We start from the raw sequence: 21409 nt of genomic DNA, 5'->3' as shown, positions 1-21409 counted from the left end.
TGAAGTACCTTCTTCCGGCATCAATGAGAAACATCAACACAATTTGCAGGGGCAAAACAAGTATTAGAATGAAGAGAATCTGAAAGATTTGTATTATTGATTTCCGTAAAATGTACAAAAGGTGCTAAGCTACTGTGTGTACAAACTATATATAGCACAGAGCTTAGACTAATCCTAGGACTAAAAATATACAATTGAAACTAAAGAGAAATGGTATTCCATATGCTTGGTCTTGGCATGCAGTATAGGATTGTGAGAGAAACAATATTCTGATTGTCATAAAAAACAGAGTAGGTTGAGTAACAGAAAGGAGCTAGCAATTCGAAGGAGAGTTTGATACCAAAGTAGCTCAGTAGTAAATTGAGCCAAACTACAATATTCTGCTTCTTCAGCTGTGCTTCTGGCTACAACTGTTTGTTTCGTTGAACCCCCAGAAATTGTAGCAGGTCCTAAATAGACATCAGCCCATGAAGTAGAGCAATGGTCATCAGGATCAGATGCTCAATCAGTGTCACAAAAGGTACATAGCACCAAAGGTTGTGGCAACACTCAATTAGGAAAAAAGAAAATGAGCTCTGTCTTGAAATTCTAGTTTAGGTTTGTCTCCCTAGACAAACCTAAACTAGAATTTCAAGACAGTGTTGACAAGTTCTTCCCTGGAGAAAGAAGAGCAACAGCACAAAGATCCAAGCTACAGAATTTCTTGAAAACTGCCCTAAGCTTACTTCCTGGAGCAGCAGCAGCATGAAGGTTGACCGTGATTTTGGCACAAACGCTGGCAGCAAAAAGGAACAAAAGTCACTTCATAAATGTTGAAAAACACTCTACCTACTTGCACGTTCAAATATCAATTTGCTGATCCACAAAAATATTAACCTTAGTTGCTCCTCAGTGTAACCAGTATAGTGCTTCAAAGTGCTTGTCCCGAAAGGGCTCATTCCTAGGGTACACTGAGCCATCAATACAGCAGAAGCAGCGATTAGAGAAGGGCCAGTAAAAGATTACAGTAGGATTGTGGATCAAAGAAACTTCAGCAAGGAAAAATGCCATGTGTTCCATCTACACATTGATGAAAATTAGGCACATTCGTCAATGCATTCCACTCATGACTTAAAAAAAAAACTTAACAACCAACTACAAAGAAATATACCTCTTTAACAGGTGGAGTGGAGCCTTTGATATACCAAACCAAGTAAGACATAGGATGTTGGAACTGTTAAGTACTATTCAAGCTTCCTAAGAATTGTTTTCTCCATCATCAACACTTGTTCACTAACATAAGCAATGTCTGATAAGCACACAAAGTCATTAACCTGCAAATGAGTATGAATATCATCATATATCAATTATGAAGAATTTGGGGGCAGTCATTGTCTTTTGGTTTGTGACCTTTCTAGAATATTAATGTTTGAACATTCTAACCAAATAGTAACATTGACTGCTTTCTGAAACCCAATTTGTGTAACTCATTGTATTTGTTGTACTGCTGGACAGATTTATGTAACAAGAATGTTTTGACTGATAAAGCATGACGAAAGTATCATGTAATAGATGTTATCCAAGAATAGGGTCTTCCAATGCACAATTCCTGCATGTAAGGACAATCAAAATGCAAAAGATAAACGTCTAGGATGTTTTCCCCAGACCAAGACCCTTTGATTAAATTTCAATTGACGAGTATTACTGCCCTCCGGAATAAAAAAATTGCCCGTTTAAGTTTTACCATATTAAAAGTTTGCGTTAAACTAATCACCACCGTGACTAATTCATTCAGTATTTCACTCAATGTTATGTGTTAAAAAGATAAACAAAATTTGGTGAACCTAGGGACTTGACCTGCATAATGTCAAGCAATTATAACAAAAATCCACAGAAAAGGTGAAACGTAAGAGAGCACATAGATGAGAACAAACTAAATCTTCAAGGAACTGCTGGCAAACTCAAACTAATAGTAATAAGTTATTTTTTGCAAAGTGGATTGGACTCAAACGAATACCACCAATCACAACTTGGACCGCTAATCGGATGAGCTAAAACAAATCTATGGGGCACAAAAATGACAAATTTAACTCCTTCACCTGTAGGAAGCAATATGACCATTCTTGCTTATGTCAGAAATTCTTTCTCCTTGGGCAGACTTGTCAAGAGACAATTTCATGACTGCAATCAGCCTTCTGTTTGTGACTTTCTCTGTCAAAACAATTGAAATTCAGTATATAACCATATCAGGAGTACATAGATAGCTGCAACTTAAGAAAGAAACAAGAATGTGTGAAATAAATGAAAAAACATCGCATTGCATAACCAGAGTTGGCAAAAAGAAACAAAAATATACCTGACTTATAACCAGTGGAAACATATTTGGAAACATTCTAGGAATTGCAGGATTTGCCCCAATGGCATGACCTGCAAACAGAGCTATATTGTATCTCAGAACAAACTCACTTTTTTTTACTCTTCGCAAGCCTAATACATGAAAATAAACGTAGAACTTCCAAGCTTCTAAATTCTTTGTATTCAAAATACAATAGAGTAGAAAAAGGCACAAATTAAGTAACTTCTACTTCAGAACCAAATAAATTACAAATTACATAAACGCACAAGCTAATTGAATGAAAAATCGAACAAAGGTGATGATAAATGCGTAAATTGATACCTGTGCAGATTCCTGAACTTCTTCATTAGTGTTAAAGAAACTTGATGCCATGAATACATATGGTCACTTCAAATTTCGAATAATAATCACAATAATTTTAAAAATTGAGATAATTAATGAACCGATGTATAAAACCCTAATTGAGTGAATTTCTGTTGCAGTCACCAATTCAGATTAAGAAAAACGTTAGAGAGAGAGAGAGAGAGAGAAGCGAGAGAAAGAGAGAGAAACCAGTGATGGTGTTGAGGACGTGAAGCGCAATGACGAGGTCACCGGGCTCCGCCACCTTAGTCACCTTTCGGTCACCGTCTCCATCGCCAATTAACGTCAACGGAAGAGTCGCTTTGTTCATGTCGCAGTTTCTCTCTCTCCTTCTCCGATATGAATTAAACGCAGAAAGGAAAGGGAAAAAATGAGGGATCCGGTAGAAGAGTTATGATTAGTCGTTGGTTTGAACGCGAATGAAGCGGATCCAAAAGAGGAAGCAATGAAGATCGGTGAACTGAATCGAAGTGGAACAAGACTAGCAAATTCCAGGTTGAAAAGAGAAATTTTATGTTCAGTTGTTCAATTGGTTTTGCAATAAGAGGGAAAGTTACAAATAGCAGAGGATATAAAAATAGAAAATCACTAACAAGCATTTGGGAACTAAAACTCTATATTTATGTAAAAACCAAATACAGATATTAAATCAAAGTTAAATCTCTTGATTATTAGGTTATGTATTTGTCTTTTTAGTTTTTTTTTTTTTCATTTCCCTTTTCGTTTCCTTTTGCTTTTCTTTCTTTTTGCATTTTTCATTAATTATTTATTTATTCATGAAAATTTTAAAATTCTAAATATTTATAAATGTGATTATTATTAATTTGGTGTTTCGTAGATCACGTATTTTTTAAATTTTTTTTGGAATTTTTCTTTTTGTTTTATTTTCTATTTTTGCTTTATTTTATTTTCTTAAAAAAAACAGGTTATATAAATAAAAATAAAATTATTTGAATATATACAAATATTTTTTTAGGAAGACTCACAGTTATTTTCACACATGTAATTAATTATATATACATATTAATAAAATTAGAAAATACATTAAAATTATATTTATTTTATCACTTATAAATTAATTTGTTCAGGAGAAAAAAAACTTAACAAACTCTCGTAACGTAAGGGATCACGCGTAATAAATACTTTAAATATAGAAAAGAAGGCCCTCTCTTTGCATGTCAATAATAACATCATCGATCAAGATTCTCCCCTCAGAACAAGACGGAGATTAGTTTCTTTGGATTTGGCGCGTCTCTCCCATTCTCCAATTCTCCTTCTCCTTCCAAGTTAATCATGGGTTTCAAATCCCTTTTTAACATGAAGAAGAAGAAACTTCTGAAGACGATGTCGTCTTCGTCCTCATTGCCCCACGCGCCACCGGTATCGTTGCATTCATCACGCGCCTCCGTGATGGAGGACCTTGAATATGTCTTCAAAAAGTTCGACGCAAACGGCGACGGAAAAATCTCCGCTTCGGAACTCGGCTCCATGATGAAGAGCCTGGGCCAGCCCGCGACCGAAGAAGAGCTAAAGAAACTGATTCGAGAGGTCGATTCCGACGGCGACGGTCACATCAACTTGGAAGAGTTTACTGAGTTGAATACCAAGGACGTGGACCCCGACGAGGTTTTGGAGAATCTGAAGGACGCTTTCTCCATCTTTGATCTTGACGGTAATGGTTCCATTACCGCGGAGGAGCTTAAAATGGTGATGGCGAGCCTCGGAGACGCGTGTTCCATCGAGGAGTGCCGGAAGATGATCGCCGGCGTCGACGGCAACGGCGACGGCATGATCAACTTCGACGAGTTTCAAATAATGATGACCGGAAACATGAACAAATAAATAACTACGTCAAAAGGTTCTTTGATTTTCTTTAATTTTCTTTTTTTCCGGTCATCACCACCGTGGGTATCGTTATTATTGTTATTATGCAATCCTCTCCTATTATTCTCTAGCTTCTATCCTTTCTCTATTTCCCGTTAACAAATTAGGGTTTCAAGAATTGATGTGTGTGCGTGCGCGTGTGCCATTCCGTTGTAATTCACTTTTTCTCTTCTTGTTTACGGGAAATGAAAGGCGCGTATAGATCATATGAGATTTTCTGTGCATGGTTATGGTTGTTCACACTGCTTAATTGTGAGTTATTTCGTCTTTTTCCTTCTTTTTTTGAGAATTATGCGTAAATAGCGTAGTATATCATTATGGTATCGATCTTTCAAATAGAAAAGGCGAAATATATATTACCTCACTTATATATAATATCTCATGTTCATTGATAGAGCGATTACTTTGCTATTTCAATTAAGCCCTGAATGGAATTTTGTTGTGATTCCAACTTCAATGGAATTCTATGTTTAACAGTTATGCTTATTGGGTATTATATATGTTGATATTAAACAATCATGTGTCTTATTCTTAAGGCCTTTGCGGTGTTATACAGCTTAGAGAGCTAGTATATTTTGTAATATGGTAATAATCGCGTATGTTTTGTGGCTGAGTCTCCCCTGAACTGATGCCACTCTGTTAACAAAATTTGTCTTTCTTCTAAAAAATGTTTTATTCTACCATTTACTTGACTGCAAATGTGGGATATGTTTTTTGATTGATTTTAATTGCATTGGTATTAAATATTATATTTGTTAATGGAATGATATATTTTTGTTTTACTAAAGATGGAATGGAATCATATATTATACGCTGATATGTAAACATTATTGATGCACTTATTTGCATATTCCGTTATGCAATTGTCATAAGTATGGATTGGAAAATATTTGGTAGACATTATATGCAGATGTATTACCGATATCTAAAAAGAGAAAAAAAATATAAAAATATAAGTATGATAAATTTATGAAATAATAAAAAGAAAGAGATAAAAAAAAAATATTGATTAGATGCTTAAAATGAAAAATGGTTTGTATTCATAATTGTCTAATCATTGCATTTTTAGGGTACATTTTTTTAATATTGATCATCCTTCCATTTAATTGGTATGTTATGTTCATATGGTATTATTTTTTTCCCAGTGGATTTGCATATTATTTCTGGATCCGATTTCCGTGATGATGATATGAGATTTTCTCTCTGCATGGTTGTTCACACTGCTATGAGGTTATTTCGTCTTTTTTCTTTTCTTTTTGAGAATTCTGCGTAAATGGTGTAGTATCTTAATTTTTATTGATTAATTTCATTCAATATAGCTGTTACACGGCTATACCATTATGCTATTGATCGATCATCTTTCATATGGAAAACGGCGAAATAATATTACCAAACTTATATAGATTATGATTTTCAGTTAATTTTTAACTTTTTTTATTAACTGAAAAAATTGTTTATTTAGTTAGTAAGTTTTTTTAATAACTATTTAATAAATAAGTTTTTTAAAGTAATTTTTAGTATTTTTAAAAATGTTATTTAAAATAGTATTTTTAATATGTTAGTTCCTAATTTTTTATTTTTTTATTTTTATCCTCAATATACTTATTAAATTTTTTATTATTTATTTTAAATAAATCATGATTTTATTATTTTTATGTAATTTTACATTTTTGAACTTTCAATTGAATTTTCAGTTAATTTTATCAAATATAACTGTAGTTATAATGTCATGATACAGTAATTACTTTGCTATTTCAATTATTATATAATAATATGATTTAAATCTGGTATTTCAATTATTATATAATAATATGATTTAAATCTGGTATTTCAATTTTGGTTTTAAGCCGTGAATGGAATTCTCTTGTGATTCCAACGTCAATGGAATTCTATGTTTAACGATTATATATGCTTGTTGGGTAACATATTGATGATATTAAACAACCATGTCTAATTGTAATTGGTTTGTTTGCGCTTTCTTCTTAATTAGGCCTTTGCGGTGTTATAGTATTTTGTAATATGGTATGTTTTGTGCCTGATCAGTACCCCCTGAACTGCTGCCACTGCGCTATTCAATAAAATTTATTTTTTCTAAATAAAATGTTTTTTCTACCATAAATGTGGGATTATGCTTTTTGATTGATTTTACTTGGGATTAAATATTATATTTGTTTTTTATGTAAATGGAATGATTTTTTTTTTTACTGAAAATGGAATAGAATGATATATATTATACACTGTTATATGTAAACATTATTTTATTACTATTGAATGCACCTATTATACATATTTCGTTAAGCAATTGTCATAATAAAAATATTTGATAAATAGTTATCTAATAATTAGAAAGAGAGGGGAAAAATAGAAAAAGATATAGGTATACAATTGTTGAATCAGTTCATTTTTTGGGGTATATTGAATCAGTCCATTTGGTATGTTATGTTCATATCCCATGATCTTGTATATTTTTACCCAGTGGATTTGAATATTACTTCTAATTTGGATGCACTATGGTACTGAATTAATTATTTCAATTGTTGAAATGGAGTAAGTATTTGCGGTGATTTCAGTTGATTGGTAACATTGGCTGCTTTTTCATTTTTGAATAAACCAACTAGACTAAATTTACATGGCTATATATTGATGATAATCTAGAAGCAATCAGATTAGAATATTCATAATCTTAATTGCTTAATTGAAACATATTCAAATTTTAATCAAGAAGCAATGAGATTAGACTATAACATTTATCTTGGTTTTCTTTGAATTGAATGAGTACTAATTAATTCTTTAAATCTTAATTGTTTATTAGTGAGTCAAATCAATTATACTTGGCCCGTGTGATACACAGGATAAAAAGAGGATTTAAATTTTTTATTTAAATTATATTCATTTATTTAATTATAAAAACGAGCATAAACATCTAGAAAAAAATATGATAATTTTTACTTATGTTGATATCCCATGATCTAAAAAATATGAATATTTTTTAGGGTATTTTTTTCCATCCTCGGATATAATAGAATACTCTCCTAACATCCAAAATTTAATGATTATAAAAAAGAATGATCATTCAAATCAATTATCTCTAATATGATTACTTGTACAATAGAAAGATATAAATATGGATTAACATGTTTTAAATAAAAATTTAAACATCATTTATATAAAAGTTGTATACATTAATATATATATATATATATATATATATATATATATATATATATATATATAAAGAGTTTCTTGATATAAAAAATCAATGATTATAAAAAAATTAATTACCCAAATAGATTTTGTAATATCCGTGATTGTCGACTCCTAGACAACTCACACACTATGACACTTCACAAGTAGTAGTTCACTCAACTTCTTGTTGGTCATAGCCTTCTCTAAGTCTTCGACTATTTGCTTTGGCCATTTTCAAATCAATGACTGTTTCCACAAACTAATACCAAACTTTTCAGCATGTTTTGTCTTCACTCACATAATTCTTGGGAAACTTCCCAAAAGGTCACTCATTCCATAATTACTCCAAGCCAAGTATGTTTAACTTTGGAGTTCTTAAGTTATAGGCTACCGAAAAGTAAATGCATCTTATTGGTATAGGTAGTACCAATTAATTTATTTAAGTCATCCTAAACTATACAATCTCAAACCTATACAACCTCTAGATCCTTCTCTTTCTGGTATGATTCACTGGGGTGTTACATATTTACCCTAGTATTGTATCTCGTGTGACGGATGGATATAAATATGGATTAATGCAACATAAATAAAATATATAGAAGTTGTATACATTAAATTTAAATATAAATATCTTAGAGTCTCTTGAAATCAAAACCCAATGAATATAATTTTTTTTTACTCAAATGGATTTGCTCTAGTATAATTACATGTGCGACGGATGGATATAAATATGGATTTGTGTAACATAAATAGAATATATAATGTTTAAAATATATATTTTACTTTCAAGTTTAAAAAATGAAGAAAATTTTGATATAAAAAAATTTAAACATCATTCATATAAAAGTTGTATGCATTAAAAGTAAATATAAATATATAAGAGTCTCTTGACATAAAAACAATGATTATAAAAAAATCACCAAACAAATTTGCTTTGCTTCAATCCCACACCCCCAAATTTTTTGAGGTTCTTATTTATTTTGGTTTCACACATAGTACAATTGATCCATCTTTTTTTGCCTACATCATGAATCTAGTTCTATTTTCTTGTTTCTTTATGTGGATGACATTATTCTCACATGTTCAAATCCACATCTTATGAGATTGGTTAAAGCTCTTTCACACAAACATTTCAAAATTAAAGACCTCAACTGCTTGAAACAATTTTGGGTATTGCTTTGGAAATAATCTAATGATTTGGGATATTGCCCAATGGTATAATCTGATGACATCACAAGTTGACAACTTCTTTAAAGAAATGACCGACTTAAGGGGTAATTGTTCTAGAAATAATATAATGATTTAGGATATTACCCAATGGTATAATCCAATGACATCATAAGTCGACAACTTCTTTGAAGAAACAACCAACTTGAGGGTTAACTGTTCTAGAAATAACCTAGAATAAACCATAATGACATTCTAAAGACCTAATCACCGAGAAACTTAAGTCAACATTCATGGGATACGATACTCGGAATGGGCTTCAAGAATGTTCAATGACATGGATAAAAAAACTAAAGCTTCACACATGACCCAAATAAAGGAAGCCTACGTTGTAAGTAATGATAGCTGGAGAGCATTATTGACAGTTGGGTTAACTGATTTTCTCGCCTAAACATATGGTATAAAAGCATAAAACTTTGGTATGTAACTAACTTTAATTCATTCTTCACTTAACCTAATATATCTATTGACTTGCAAGTCAGATTTCCACACGCCACCGTGGTACTTGCTTCGTGCTGCCGCAGTCCGTCATTGAAGGAAACCTTCTCAAATCGGCTTGATCTCTTCCTTGGACCAAACCTTTGAACCGAATCTCCATCTCTTGAACTAAACATTGGCACTAGAAGGAGGGCCTTTTTTTCACTGACAGTTCAAAAAAATCAAGTTTAGAATGGTGGAAAAGCACAATCAGAGAGTTTTGTCCATGGTGTATCGACCGTCATCAGTCATCACTAATGCAATACCCATTAGAGTTCATGATAACGAGGAAGCTTCGGTCACACAAGTATGATTGAAGAGAACAACCAAAAATATGGAGAAACAACAAAAATTGATTAAAGAGCTCAAATTTGAGCATGTTAAGGCTAATAGAGGTAGATCTCATCTAAAACGACGAGATTACAAGGACAATGGTGATTCTTCGATGGATTAGAGTCTTTATACACCAAAAAAGTTACTACAAGTGGAGGAGCCAACCGAGGATGAGGCCATTCAATTCAATTTACTATTTGTTGGAAATATTCTAAGGGTTTGCATACCAAAACAATTGCAACAACTTTCGATGATGGAACACTATGACAGATCAACTTATCTTAATGATCATCTATCTAAATTTGAGTCTACCCTATCATATCGAGAGCAAATAGTTTGCAAATATGCATAGCATTCCCATTATACCTCAAACAAGTATCACTAAAGTGCCTCCAATCACTTCCAAGAGGCTCCATAAGCTTATGGGGGAAATTTGTGAGAGAAATTTCACTCTGCCTTTGCCACTAGCAAGGCTAGTCCCAAAATGGAGGTAGATATGAAGAAAATTAAGCAAGGATTGTGGGAACCTTTGAGAAAGTACATTGTGTGGTTCAACTGGGAAGCAAAAGGAGGCACAAAATCTAAACCCAAGCATAGTCTTAATGTTAGTAAATCATGGTGTGCAAAAAGGAACATTGTTTTGTGTCTCTATATAAAAAATGCTTCTAGCTACCATCGAGGAATTCTTGAAGAAGGTGAAAAAATACATCAATTATGAGAACCTCATAAATTATGAGAACCTACTGGAAGCAAAAAAAGCATTGCAGGGGAACTTCAAGAAAGAGAAACAACCTTCTAATAATTTCCTGCCTAGCATAACAAAGAAAGATTAGCAGAGGAGGAAAATGAGCTTTGATCCTAAGAGAAGCTGAAGGTTCAAACATTACACCCCATTGAATTCCTCTAGAAGTAGTATTTTGAGCAAGGTATTCGATGTAGAATTCAAACAAGCAAGTTTGGATAATCCTAGATCGATTAGGGTGCATGTAAACATTGATCCCGGGAAGTATTGTCAATATCATAAGGCAATTGGACATGAATCAAGGAGTACTATAGACACCTTGCTAAAGCAACTGAAGATCTCATTCAACAACGACAATTAGAAAGATTTTTTAAATATGGAGGCATATATTTGAGATGACAAGGAAGGAAATATATAAAGGAAGATTGATGGAGAAGGTCTTGAAGCCCTCCTAGATGGAAGAAGCATTAATCTTCCTCGAGAAGGTTTTTGTGGTCTCCACCTTGAGGAGAACCCAAAGATGTTATCCATTAGGTGAGGAGAGAATCTTTGAGATGGTGACCATTCCCTCATTCACCTTCTCAAGGAAAGGCAAATAAGTCATCACCAGGAAGGCGCTCACCTTCCCGTGAATGATGTAAAGAAAAAAGGATGTATAAAGTCATTTATGTGATATCTAAAAGATTTGTAGCCGATAGACTGATAAGTAACACCTGAAAAAAGTATGTCAGGGAGGTAATGGCATTAGGAAAAACCGAGACAAAAGGCTCCTCCAATTTACTTTGATGACTCAGACTACTGAGGAATAATTCGAGAACATGATGACCCTCTCCTGATATCTGTTGTGGTGACCAATCAAGAAGTTTATCATCTACTAATTGATAATGGTAGCTTAGTTGATGTGATGTATTATTAATTATTTGAGATGCTCTAAATCCCGATGGAGAGCTTAATCCCTCATGACGAAGACTTGGTAGGGTTCTTGGGTCACTCAATTGCTTATCTCAGGTATTTAAAGTTGAGGGTCACTTTTGGGAGGCACCTTTTGGCTAAGACTATCATTGTTCATTCCCTAGATGTAAGCATGATATCACCCTTCAACATGCTAATCGGGAGACCAACACTCAACGCCCTGGGGGTTGTAATTTCAAATCCACACCTTGTTATGAAATTTGTCGATGACGATTTAAAGGTGGTAACTATTTGAGGCGACCCAAGGAAAGCGAGACAATGTTATAGGAAGTCACTCAAGGTGACAACCCATAAGAAAGAACCATAAGGGACTACTTGCTTGAGAAGTTACTTTCGATCCTAGGGAAAGAAAAGATTCTGATAGAAGAGTTGGATTGAAGAACCAAGGAGCATGATGGTCGAGTTGAAAGACCAATTCCTAAGGGGAGCTTTCCGAAGTGAAAATTGGACTAGAGGAGATGAAGATTGTTAGGGTAGAATCTAAGTTGCCACCACCTATCTTGAAAAAGTTGTCTCGCTTTTTGGCAGAAAATGTAGATATTTTTGCTTGGATCCCCACAAACATGCCTAAAATTGACCCAGGGCACTTCTGTCACAAGTTAATGGTAGATTCTGAGGAAAAACTCTATGCCAAAAGAGAAGGAAGATGGGTATGGAGAGAAAGGCATAAATCGTAAATATAGGTCATAAACATGCAAGTAGCAGGTTTTATTAACGAAGTCAAGTATACTACTTGGCTAGCTAATGTGGTCTATTGAAAAAACAATCTGGAAAGTTGAGGATGTGTGTTGATTATATTGATATGAGTAAGCATTGCCCAAAAGACTCATCCTCCACCCAATATTGACCAACATGTAGGTGATCCTCTAGATTCCAATTGGTGTCCTTCATGGATGCTTATCCTGAGGATGAAGAGACAATAGCTTTCATGACGGATAAGGCAAACTATTGCTATAAAGTAATGTTTTTCGGCCTAAAAATGCTGGGGCAACTTATCAGAGGATGATGAACTTCATTTTCAAGAAATAGATTGGTCCAAATTTAGAGGACTACGTGGACAACATGATAGTCAAAAGTAGACAAGAGGACAAGCATTTAACTGACTTGCAAGAGGTCTTCACGCTGTTAAGAAAATACAATATGGTACTCATCCCTACCAAATGCACTTTCGGGGTTTGAGCAGGGAAATTGCTGGGATACATGCTTATTGAGAGGGGAATAGAAGTGAATTTTGACAAGTGTAGGGCCATCTTAGAAATGAGGAGCCCTAATACAGTGAAAGAAATTAAGCAGTTGTTAGGACGAATAATAACTTTGACAAGGTTTATAGCTAAATCAACTCAACAATGCACTACCTTTTTTTAAGCTCACGAGAAAGGGGACTGAGTTTAAATGGGATGAAAAGTGTGACGCAACTTTTCAGAAAGTGACAAAGACATTGTCATAACCACCAATACTTGTGAAATCAAAAGTAGGTGAGACACTCTACCTTTATTTGGCTGTCAAAAATGACACAAGAAACACTGCTTTGGTATAAGAAGAAAGAGAACATCAAAGACTAATTTATTTTTAAGTAACATGCTTCAAAGGGTTAAGCTTAGATATCCAAAATTTGAAAATGTGTTTTTCACATTAATAACAACAACAAGGTGATTACGACAGTATTTTCAGTTGCATCAAATAGTGGCACAAATTGATCAACCCATCCAATAAATCCTCTATCGACTCGACTTCGCTGGAAGGATGGTTGCTTGGGCAATTGAGTTGTTTAAGCACAAAAACCTTTCTGAACCCCAACAAGCAATTAAAGCACAATCTCTAGTTTATTCCATCACCAAATTAACTTCAGAATGCCCAGAAGGGGATCTGGTGTGGAAATATATGTAGATGGATCCTCCCACAAGAAAAGGAGTGGAGCTAGAATTCTCTTGGAATCTTTCAATGTATTGATTGTGGAGCAAGCACTGACCTTTGATTTTCTGACAACCAACAATCAAGTGGAGTATGAAGTTTTTACTACAAGAATATGATTGGTAAGAGATATAAGGCCCAAAGAAGATAAAGGTAATAAGTGATTCTAAATTGGAAATCTTCCAAATCAATCGACAATGGCAAGCCAAAGATGAACTGATGCATAAATATTTAGCAAAAGCCAAGGCATTGGAAGCTAAGTTTGAGTTAGTTGAGTTTGTGCGTATACTCTAAGGCAAGAACATAAGGGTCGATATGCTATCTCAGTTGGAAAGTAGACAAAGTTCAAGGCACAACATAACATTAATACAACAAACTCGTCGGGGAACTAAATCACATCTTAACAGTGACAAGTCAACAAAATTGGATGATTCCCATTGTAGCATACCTTGTGGATGGAAAGATACCCTCATACGACAAACAAGCTAGGAAGTTACAAAGGATGACAAAAAACTATTGAATTCATAATACCCAATTATACAGAAAAAGGGTATTCCCAGCCACTGCTGAAATGCTTGTTACCTTCTAAACAAGCGTACATGTTACCAAAAATTCGGCATTAAAAGTAGGATACTATTGGTCATCAATTGAAATAAATGCCATGATTTATATCAAGAAATGCAATAGATGCCAAAGATGTTCAGATCTACATAATTTTCCCATCGAGAAGCGAAAGGTAATGAATTCTCCTTGGCCTTTCTCTTGGTGGGGCATCAACATTTTAGGTCTTTTTCCCCAAGCAGTAGGTCAAGTTAAATATCTCCTAGTCGTTGTTGATTACTTTATCAAATGCATTAAGGTAGAAACATTAGTCAAAATAATAAAAAGAATGCAAAAGGCTTTGTATATCGATAAGTGATTTATCGATTTGGGATTCCAGAAACTATAGTTAATAACAATGGAACTCAGTTCTCAAGAAAAAGGTTTAACGAGTTGCTTGAAGGTTTAAAGATAAAGCATAAATATTCCTCCCTCCAACATCTGGAGACAAATAAATTGGTAGAAGCTATGAATAAAGTAATTTCAAAGGGATTAAAGAGGAGGCTGGATATTGCTAAGGGATGTTGGGCTGAACAACTCCCGCACGTTCTATGGGCTTATAGAAAAACTCTATGTTCTACAGTTGGGGAGTCTCCTTTCAGATTAGCATATGGAATGGAAGCAATGATCCTAGCTGAAATAAGGGAACCTTCATGGAGAGTGCTCAACTATGACCAGGAGACCAAGGAGGAAATCATCAGGTTTGAACTAGATTTAGCTAAAGAAAGAAGAGAAATGGAATGTATTAGGGAGGCCTCATTGAAAAGAAGGGTAAAAGCTAGAAATAATAAGTGGGTTATCCTAGGAAGCTTCTCGGAGGGAAATCTAGTTCTTAATAGGGTAGATATTAGTGGAAGAAATGTCAAGGAAGCAAAGTTAGCTGAAAATTGGTAAGGCCCTTATCGCGGTTGGGTAATTGAATTTCCCACCTAAACATATGGTATAAAAATATAAAGCTCTAGTATGTAACTAACTTTAATCCATTCTTCACTCAACCTAATAACTCTATTGATTTAAGTGTCGAAGTGATTGCAATTTCCATACAGCCACCGTGGTACTTCTTTGGTGTTGTCGCAATCCACCATTGAAGGAAACCTACTCAAACTGGCTTAGTCTCTTCCTTGGACCAAATCTCTGAACCAGATCTCCATCTATTGAATCAAACACATTTAAAAAAAAAAACACAACATAACTAAATTAATAACCTCTCTTGTCACTCAACGTTAAAATAAAAAATGAACAAAATAAAATCCAAACAATTAGAACCCAAATTGTGACATTACAATATGTGAAAAATTGAAACAACCCAAATTGCTCCCTCTACTTTTAAAAAATGACGGTGAAAATCAGTAATGATAGGTTTCAAATTGAAAGTAAGTTATGACAATAACAATTAAAAAATATGCCCAATTTTGTCAATGGTTAGCGGCAACACGAGAATGTCGAGAACCTTGAGTTTATGGTCATGCTTCTTGACGAGAGTTTTAAGTGCCTTAAAATTATTGACGATGGAAGCTTCTACACGATTGCGTTCATATTGCTATTGGATTTTAAGAAAGCAGTTGCCAATGAGACTGCACCACAAGTGAGACTAGAGAGCAAGATAAAGAGTCAAGAAATGAGTTTTTTTTTTCCAAAATAATAAATGCTAAATTATTATATTACCCTTAAACTTAATTTATTAAAACAAAGGAGTTCAATGGATTTTTTATCCTAATTTTTTTTGTGTAAAATGCTAACATATTTCAACTAAAATAGAGGTATGAGTATGTTAGCAATCCTATATATATATGTGTGTGTGTGTCTGCGCGTGGGGGGGGGGGGGGGGGGGTGGAATTGTAACATACTCACTTTTTTCTCCAGCATCACTTGACCATGAAAATAAAATTCTATGAAGGCATTGCCAAATACCAGCAACACATCCTCTTTTAATATAATTTATCCATTTTTTTTGTCTCAAGATTGTTAATTTCTAAACCACGTTATAGTTGTTGACCCGCTTCCCACATCTTGCAAAAACTGAGTAGCAAACAAAAATTGCAATAATTTACGACTTCAATTTTCACAATCTTTGTTAATTTTCCAAATCCACTAAGTGCACCTCCAAAATAAAATCCCAAATTCAAAAACTTGTGTCAAAGTAAGTTAGGATCCAAACCATAAAATAACTAACAACTTAACAAAATGTAGGAATTCATTTTACTAATAGAACCACATTATTGAATACATAATTTTGCAAATGAGTTATGTAACTTTTGCTTGTTAAGAAGACGGGTTCTACCGTGTGAAAGGCAAAGTTTTTTCGCACTGTGTGTGTCGCAACATACCCTTCGGCGGGAGGGCGACGCGTGACTCGCGGGATGCGTGTTCCACGAAAGGAATACGCGCGGAGTCGCCACCAACGTTTATTTGAGGAAAACGTCGGAAAAACTGGAAAAGACGCGATCTACGAACTTTTAAGTGAAAGGTTCGGGAGTTGTATTTACGCACGGGGAAGGTATTAGCACCCCACACGTCCGTCCCAAGGGACGGCAGCCTTTAATCGAATGTGCAAACATGACTTTGATTTTTACGTTCCCTTTTATGTCCTTATATCCTTTATACCCTTTTTATATTTTTTTCTTTTTTGTGGTCGACAAGGGTGTTTTCCTTTGCTCCTACGTATTCCTCAATTTGGGATGAGAAAATCAGACCTATGTAGTTCTTTCTTATCAAGTGATTCTTTTTTATTTAAGTGGTGATCATTTTAAGGCGTTGGACCTTAAAAATGATCCATTTTACTTAGCGAGAAATTGAAATGACAAACTTCAAAAGCCTATTTTTATGGACGAGCTTGACTAGGCGAGTTGATTTTAGCCTTAGTTTCACTTTAGTTATTAATTAATTCGATTAAGAATGAGAAATCCCAAAGAGAAAACGTCCGATTGATTTTCCGCTTTATTTTGCTAAAAGATGTTTTTTTGATTATTATATTATTTTTTTACCTCTTTTCTTGATTTCCAACGTGGTTACGGCACGACCGAACGGTCGGAATTTATTTTAACCGAAGTTAACGGATAATACAATTCAAACGTTCGGTGGAAATTTATTTTATTTTTAAGTTAAGCGAGAAATGACTTAAGTAAAATGGCTTAAGCACGTCAAGAGGGGGTATAAAAAGTAAACAAAACGAGAATAAAAATGCACGAAACACAATGTGGACCACTACGGGTACATAGAATGAATCGAAAAGCTTGGTTCGAGGTATTTACCCGTTGAAGATCGAAGAACGATGAAGAACGTCAAAGAACGGTTGAAACCTTTGCGAAATTCTTCACGGAAAACGTTACGGAAACGTTTCGGAAGCGCCTCGGCTTAGATTTTCTTCACGGAAACAATTTTTCCAAGCAAATTCGAAAGAGAGAGAAGTGCCTAAGGGGCTGAACCCTTTTCTTCTTCACTTCCTCCCCTATTTATAGCAAAATAGGGGAGGTGCTTACCGCCCAGCTCGCCCAGGCGAGCCAGGTTGCTTCCTCCAGAAGCAACAGCCTTCTGGAGGAATATTCTGGAGGGCCCAAGTGGGCCTGGGTGCTATTTGCACCCCCATTTTTACTAAGTACACCCCCCTCTGTTTTTTTTTTTGGTGATTTTTTTTTCGTAAAGTTACGGAAACTTACGAATTTCGTAACGATACTTGTTTTCTTTCCGTAATGTAACGGAACCTTGCGGATTACATAATCATCCCCTTTTTGACTTACGGAATGTTATGGAACCTCACTTAATTATGCAACGATGCTTCCATTTGATTTCCGGTGTGTCACGGAAACTTACGGATTGTGCATCAATATTTTTTGGTTTTCCGGCATGTCCTGGAATTTCACAAATTGCCTAATGATGGGTGCCAAGCACCTCACAAGGACCAAAGAAAGGTCGCATGTCATCAAGCAAAGGTCCCCGGACGAAATTAGGGTATGACAGTTGCCCCTCTTTACTTGTCTTTTATTGGAGATAAAAGGAAAGTAAAGATAAGACACTAATTTCGTTCCTCTCGATTTGACGAGAGTCGCGGGTGACCATAAAATCTCCACATGCAAATGACTTGTTGTTCCCGGAATTTCACAAATTGCCTAATGATGGGTGCCAAGCACCTCACAAGGACCAAAGAAAGGTCGCATGTCATCAAGCAAAGGTCCCCGGACGAAATTAGGGTATGACACTAATTTCGTTCCTCTCGGTTGACGAGAGTCGCGGGTGACTATAAAATTTCCGCATGTAAATGACTTGTTGTTCCCGGAATTTCACAAATTGCCTAATGATGGGTGCCAAGCACCTCACAAGGACCAAAGAAAGGTCGCATGTCATCAAGCAAAGGTCCCCGGACGAAATTAGGGTATGACACTAATTTCGTTCCTCTCGGTTGACGAGAGTCGCGGGTGACCATAAAATTTCCGCATGTAAATGACTTGTTGTTCCCGGAGGAACAAAAGGTGCAGAAGACTATGTCAGTCTCTGCATGCTATCAAGCGTTCTGTTTTACAGATAGCAAAAGAATGTTTATACGGATAACCACTCGGGTATTTCCGCCCGTCAGCATGACTCAAAAGTCAGTGTCACAGATCTTGTAAGTGCGGAAGATGATGTAAATCTCCGCATGTCAACGGGCTTGTCGGCCGCGATTGACGAAGGGTGCAGAATGACCACATTGGCCGCTGCTTGTCATCGGGCCCGCCGCTTCTGGATGACAAAAGGGTGCGGATAACCGTAAGGTATCTCCGCGTGTCATCGGGCCCGCCGCCTCTGGATGACACAAGGGTGCAGAATGACCAAATTTTGTCTCTGCGTGTCATCGGGCCCGCCGCCTCTGGATGACAAAAGGGTGCGGATAACCGTAAGGTATCTCCGCGTGTCATCGGGCCCGCCGCCTCTGGATGACACAAGGGTGCAGAATGACCAAATTTTGTCTCTGCGTGTCATCGGGCCCGCCGCCTCTGGATGACAAAAGGGTGCGGATAACCGTAAGGTATCTCCGCGTGTCATCGGGCCCACCTCCTCTGGATGACACAAGGGTGCAGAATGACCACATTGGCCGCTGCTTGTCATCGGGCCCGTCGCCTCTGGATGACAAAAGGGTGCGGATAATCGTAAGGTATCTCTGCGTGTCATCGGGCCCGCCGCCTCTGGATGACACAAGGGTGCAGAATGACCACATTGGCCGCTGCTTGTCATCGGGCCCGCCGCCTCTGGATGACAAAAGGGTGCGGATAACCGTAAGGTATCTCCGCGTGTCATCGGGCCCGCCGCCTCTGGATAACAAAAGGGTGCGGATAACCGTAAGGTATCTCCGCGTGTCATCAGGCCCGTCGCCTCTGGATGACACAAGGGTGCGGATAACCGTAAGGTGTCTTCGCGTGTCATCGGGCCCGCCGCCTCTGGATGACAAAAGGGTGCGGATAACCGTAAGGTATCTCCGCGTGTCATCGGGCCCGTCGCCTCTGGATGACACAAGTGTGCGGATAACCGTAAGGTATCTCCGCGTGTCATCGGGCCCACCGCCTCTGGATGACACAAGGGTGCAGAATGACCAACTTTTGTCTCTGCGCGCCATCGGACACGACTGTGTCTGATTGGCAAAGGGGTGTGAAATGACCAAATTTTGTCTCCGCGTGTCATCAGGCCCGCCGCCTCTGGATGACAAAGGGTGTGGATAACCGTAAGGTGTCTCCGCGGGTTACCAGCTCTTGAGTCATGGTAACAAAAAGCGGTGCGGTCGACAAAAGCGAGGCTCTTGCTCCTACGTATCCTCCAATGAGGAACTCAGACCTACGTAGTTCTGGATAACTTATGAGACTTAAAAAAGTCTTGGTGTTTTCTTCACTAAAAATGCAAACATGCTTTAGTAAAGAGACAAATATTCCAACTGATTAGAGCAGCATATGCTTTTTTTTTGAGTGAAAAGAACAATGCGTCTACCAGAGAAGGAGAGTCTGCTGATGAAATCCCCCATAACCATAAATGAGATTTTGGATGTTAGCATTTCGTTTCTAAATGACCATTTAGAGGAAACACTGGGTTCGACAAAAATAGAAGAAATCCACTCAAAGTGTATCAATCTCGCACAGGTAAGTGTTTTATCCTAATTCCGAACCATAGATATGTCATGACTTGACTTTGCAAATTATTTCCTATCAAATCAAAAAAATACATGCGTGATCATGGATCAATAGGACTTCCCATGGGAATAGGTTCTTTTGGTGGGTTTTTCGGCTTTTATGTGTTTTTGGCCTTTTCCTTTTTTGTTGGCTTTTTCCTTTTCTGTTTTTGTTTAGTGCGGGGCGAAAAAGTCGCTAGCGCACAAGATTTTGGTTGGCAATTAAAGGGAGAAGACCATTTTAGGTCGTGGTTTCCTTTCCTTCTTTTTGTTCATTTGGTGACAATTCTGTATTGTTCAGATATTGTCCGGTCCAAAGACCTCTCTGCACATTTCTTCTGGTTTCTTTGACTAGGAGCTTTCTTCTTTTTTACTTTCTCCCATTCTTTGGTTGGGAATTTTCTTTCTTTTCTTTTTTTCTTTCTCCCACTCTTTGATTGGGAATTTCCTTGCTTCCTTTTTTCCTTTGATTGGAAATTTTCCTTCTCTTCTTTTTTGCTTCCGAGGGTAAGGATTGACATTCTCACCCTGGGTCAAGGTTTATGGTGAGTCAGGATTTTGGCTCAAGACTTGTAGAATGGCTAGGCATGATACATGTCAACGTTTGGTTTGGTTCAAGGATAAAAAGGGATGCCCCACATTATTTCCATGACACAAATGCAAAAATGATGATTTGGAAATTTTATGCAAAACTGGTCATGCATGCACCTATGTGGACACTCAAGTGTCAAATTTTTATGGTCATGTGATGCTAGGGCTCAGGATTCATTTCCTCTATTTTAAATCAACCCAATGTTTCCAAAATATGTTCTTTTATCCATTTGTGCATTCATCCGAGTCCATTTCGGGCGTCTGGGGAAATTTCACAGCGTTTACCCTTCAGGTGTACACATTTTTCCAAAAACTAGTTATGATCAGTGATTTTTTTCAAAGAAAAGTTGGAAGTCATCTCTTTTCAAAAGCATGTCGGTTTTTCAGCTAAACAACTTATTTTTCTTTTCCTTTTTTTTTTATCATTATCATTTGTTTATTTCTTTTTCTTGTTTGTTTTTTTTTTTGTTTTTTTTTGTTTTTTTTTCATGAGGTATTTTGCTACCTAAACATGTGTATATTTTTGTGAGGTATTTTTGCTATATACATGCATATCCAAAGTATCTTGCTACCTAAACATACACATATATATTTTGTGAGGTATCTTTTTGCTACATACATGCATATCTAAGGTATCTTGCTACCTAAACATACATATATA

The 21409-nt window shown here is 36.1% G+C and overlaps 1 protein-coding gene and 1 long non-coding RNA gene across 2 annotated transcripts; one reads left to right on the top strand and one right to left on the bottom strand.

Moving 5' to 3' along the window:
- Positions 1–75: 75 nt before the first annotated feature.
- Positions 76–3305, bottom strand: LOC121175136 (uncharacterized). The gene is made up of 5 exons (XR_005892279.1): positions 2336–3305; positions 2079–2190; positions 1151–1313; positions 877–1059; positions 76–775 (listed from the first exon to the last, which is right to left on the bottom strand). It is a non-coding gene; the product is annotated as an uncharacterized lncRNA (long non-coding RNA).
- Positions 3306–3922: 617 nt separating this feature from the next.
- LOC100790109 (probable calcium-binding protein CML25) lies at positions 3923–4822 on the top strand. Its single transcript, XM_006583650.4, has one exon. The coding sequence runs from the start codon at positions 3992–3994 to the stop codon at positions 4538–4540; it is 549 nt and encodes a 182-aa protein (XP_006583713.1). The 5' UTR covers positions 3923–3991; the 3' UTR covers positions 4541–4822.
- The last annotated feature ends 16587 nt before the right edge of the window (positions 4823–21409 follow it).

This window comes from Glycine max, chromosome 7 (genome assembly GCF_000004515.6).
Source record: "Glycine max cultivar Williams 82 chromosome 7, Glycine_max_v4.0, whole genome shotgun sequence".
NCBI lineage: Eukaryota > Viridiplantae > Streptophyta > Magnoliopsida > Fabales > Fabaceae > Glycine > Glycine max.
Note: the sequence above shows the minus strand (reverse complement) of the source record. Positions and strands in the feature narration are given on the sequence as shown.

Coding starts and splice junctions, on each gene's coding strand:
- LOC100790109 (XM_006583650.4), top strand. CDS start 3,992: ATGGGTTTCAAATCCCTTTTTAACATGAAGAAGAAGAAACTTCTGAAG.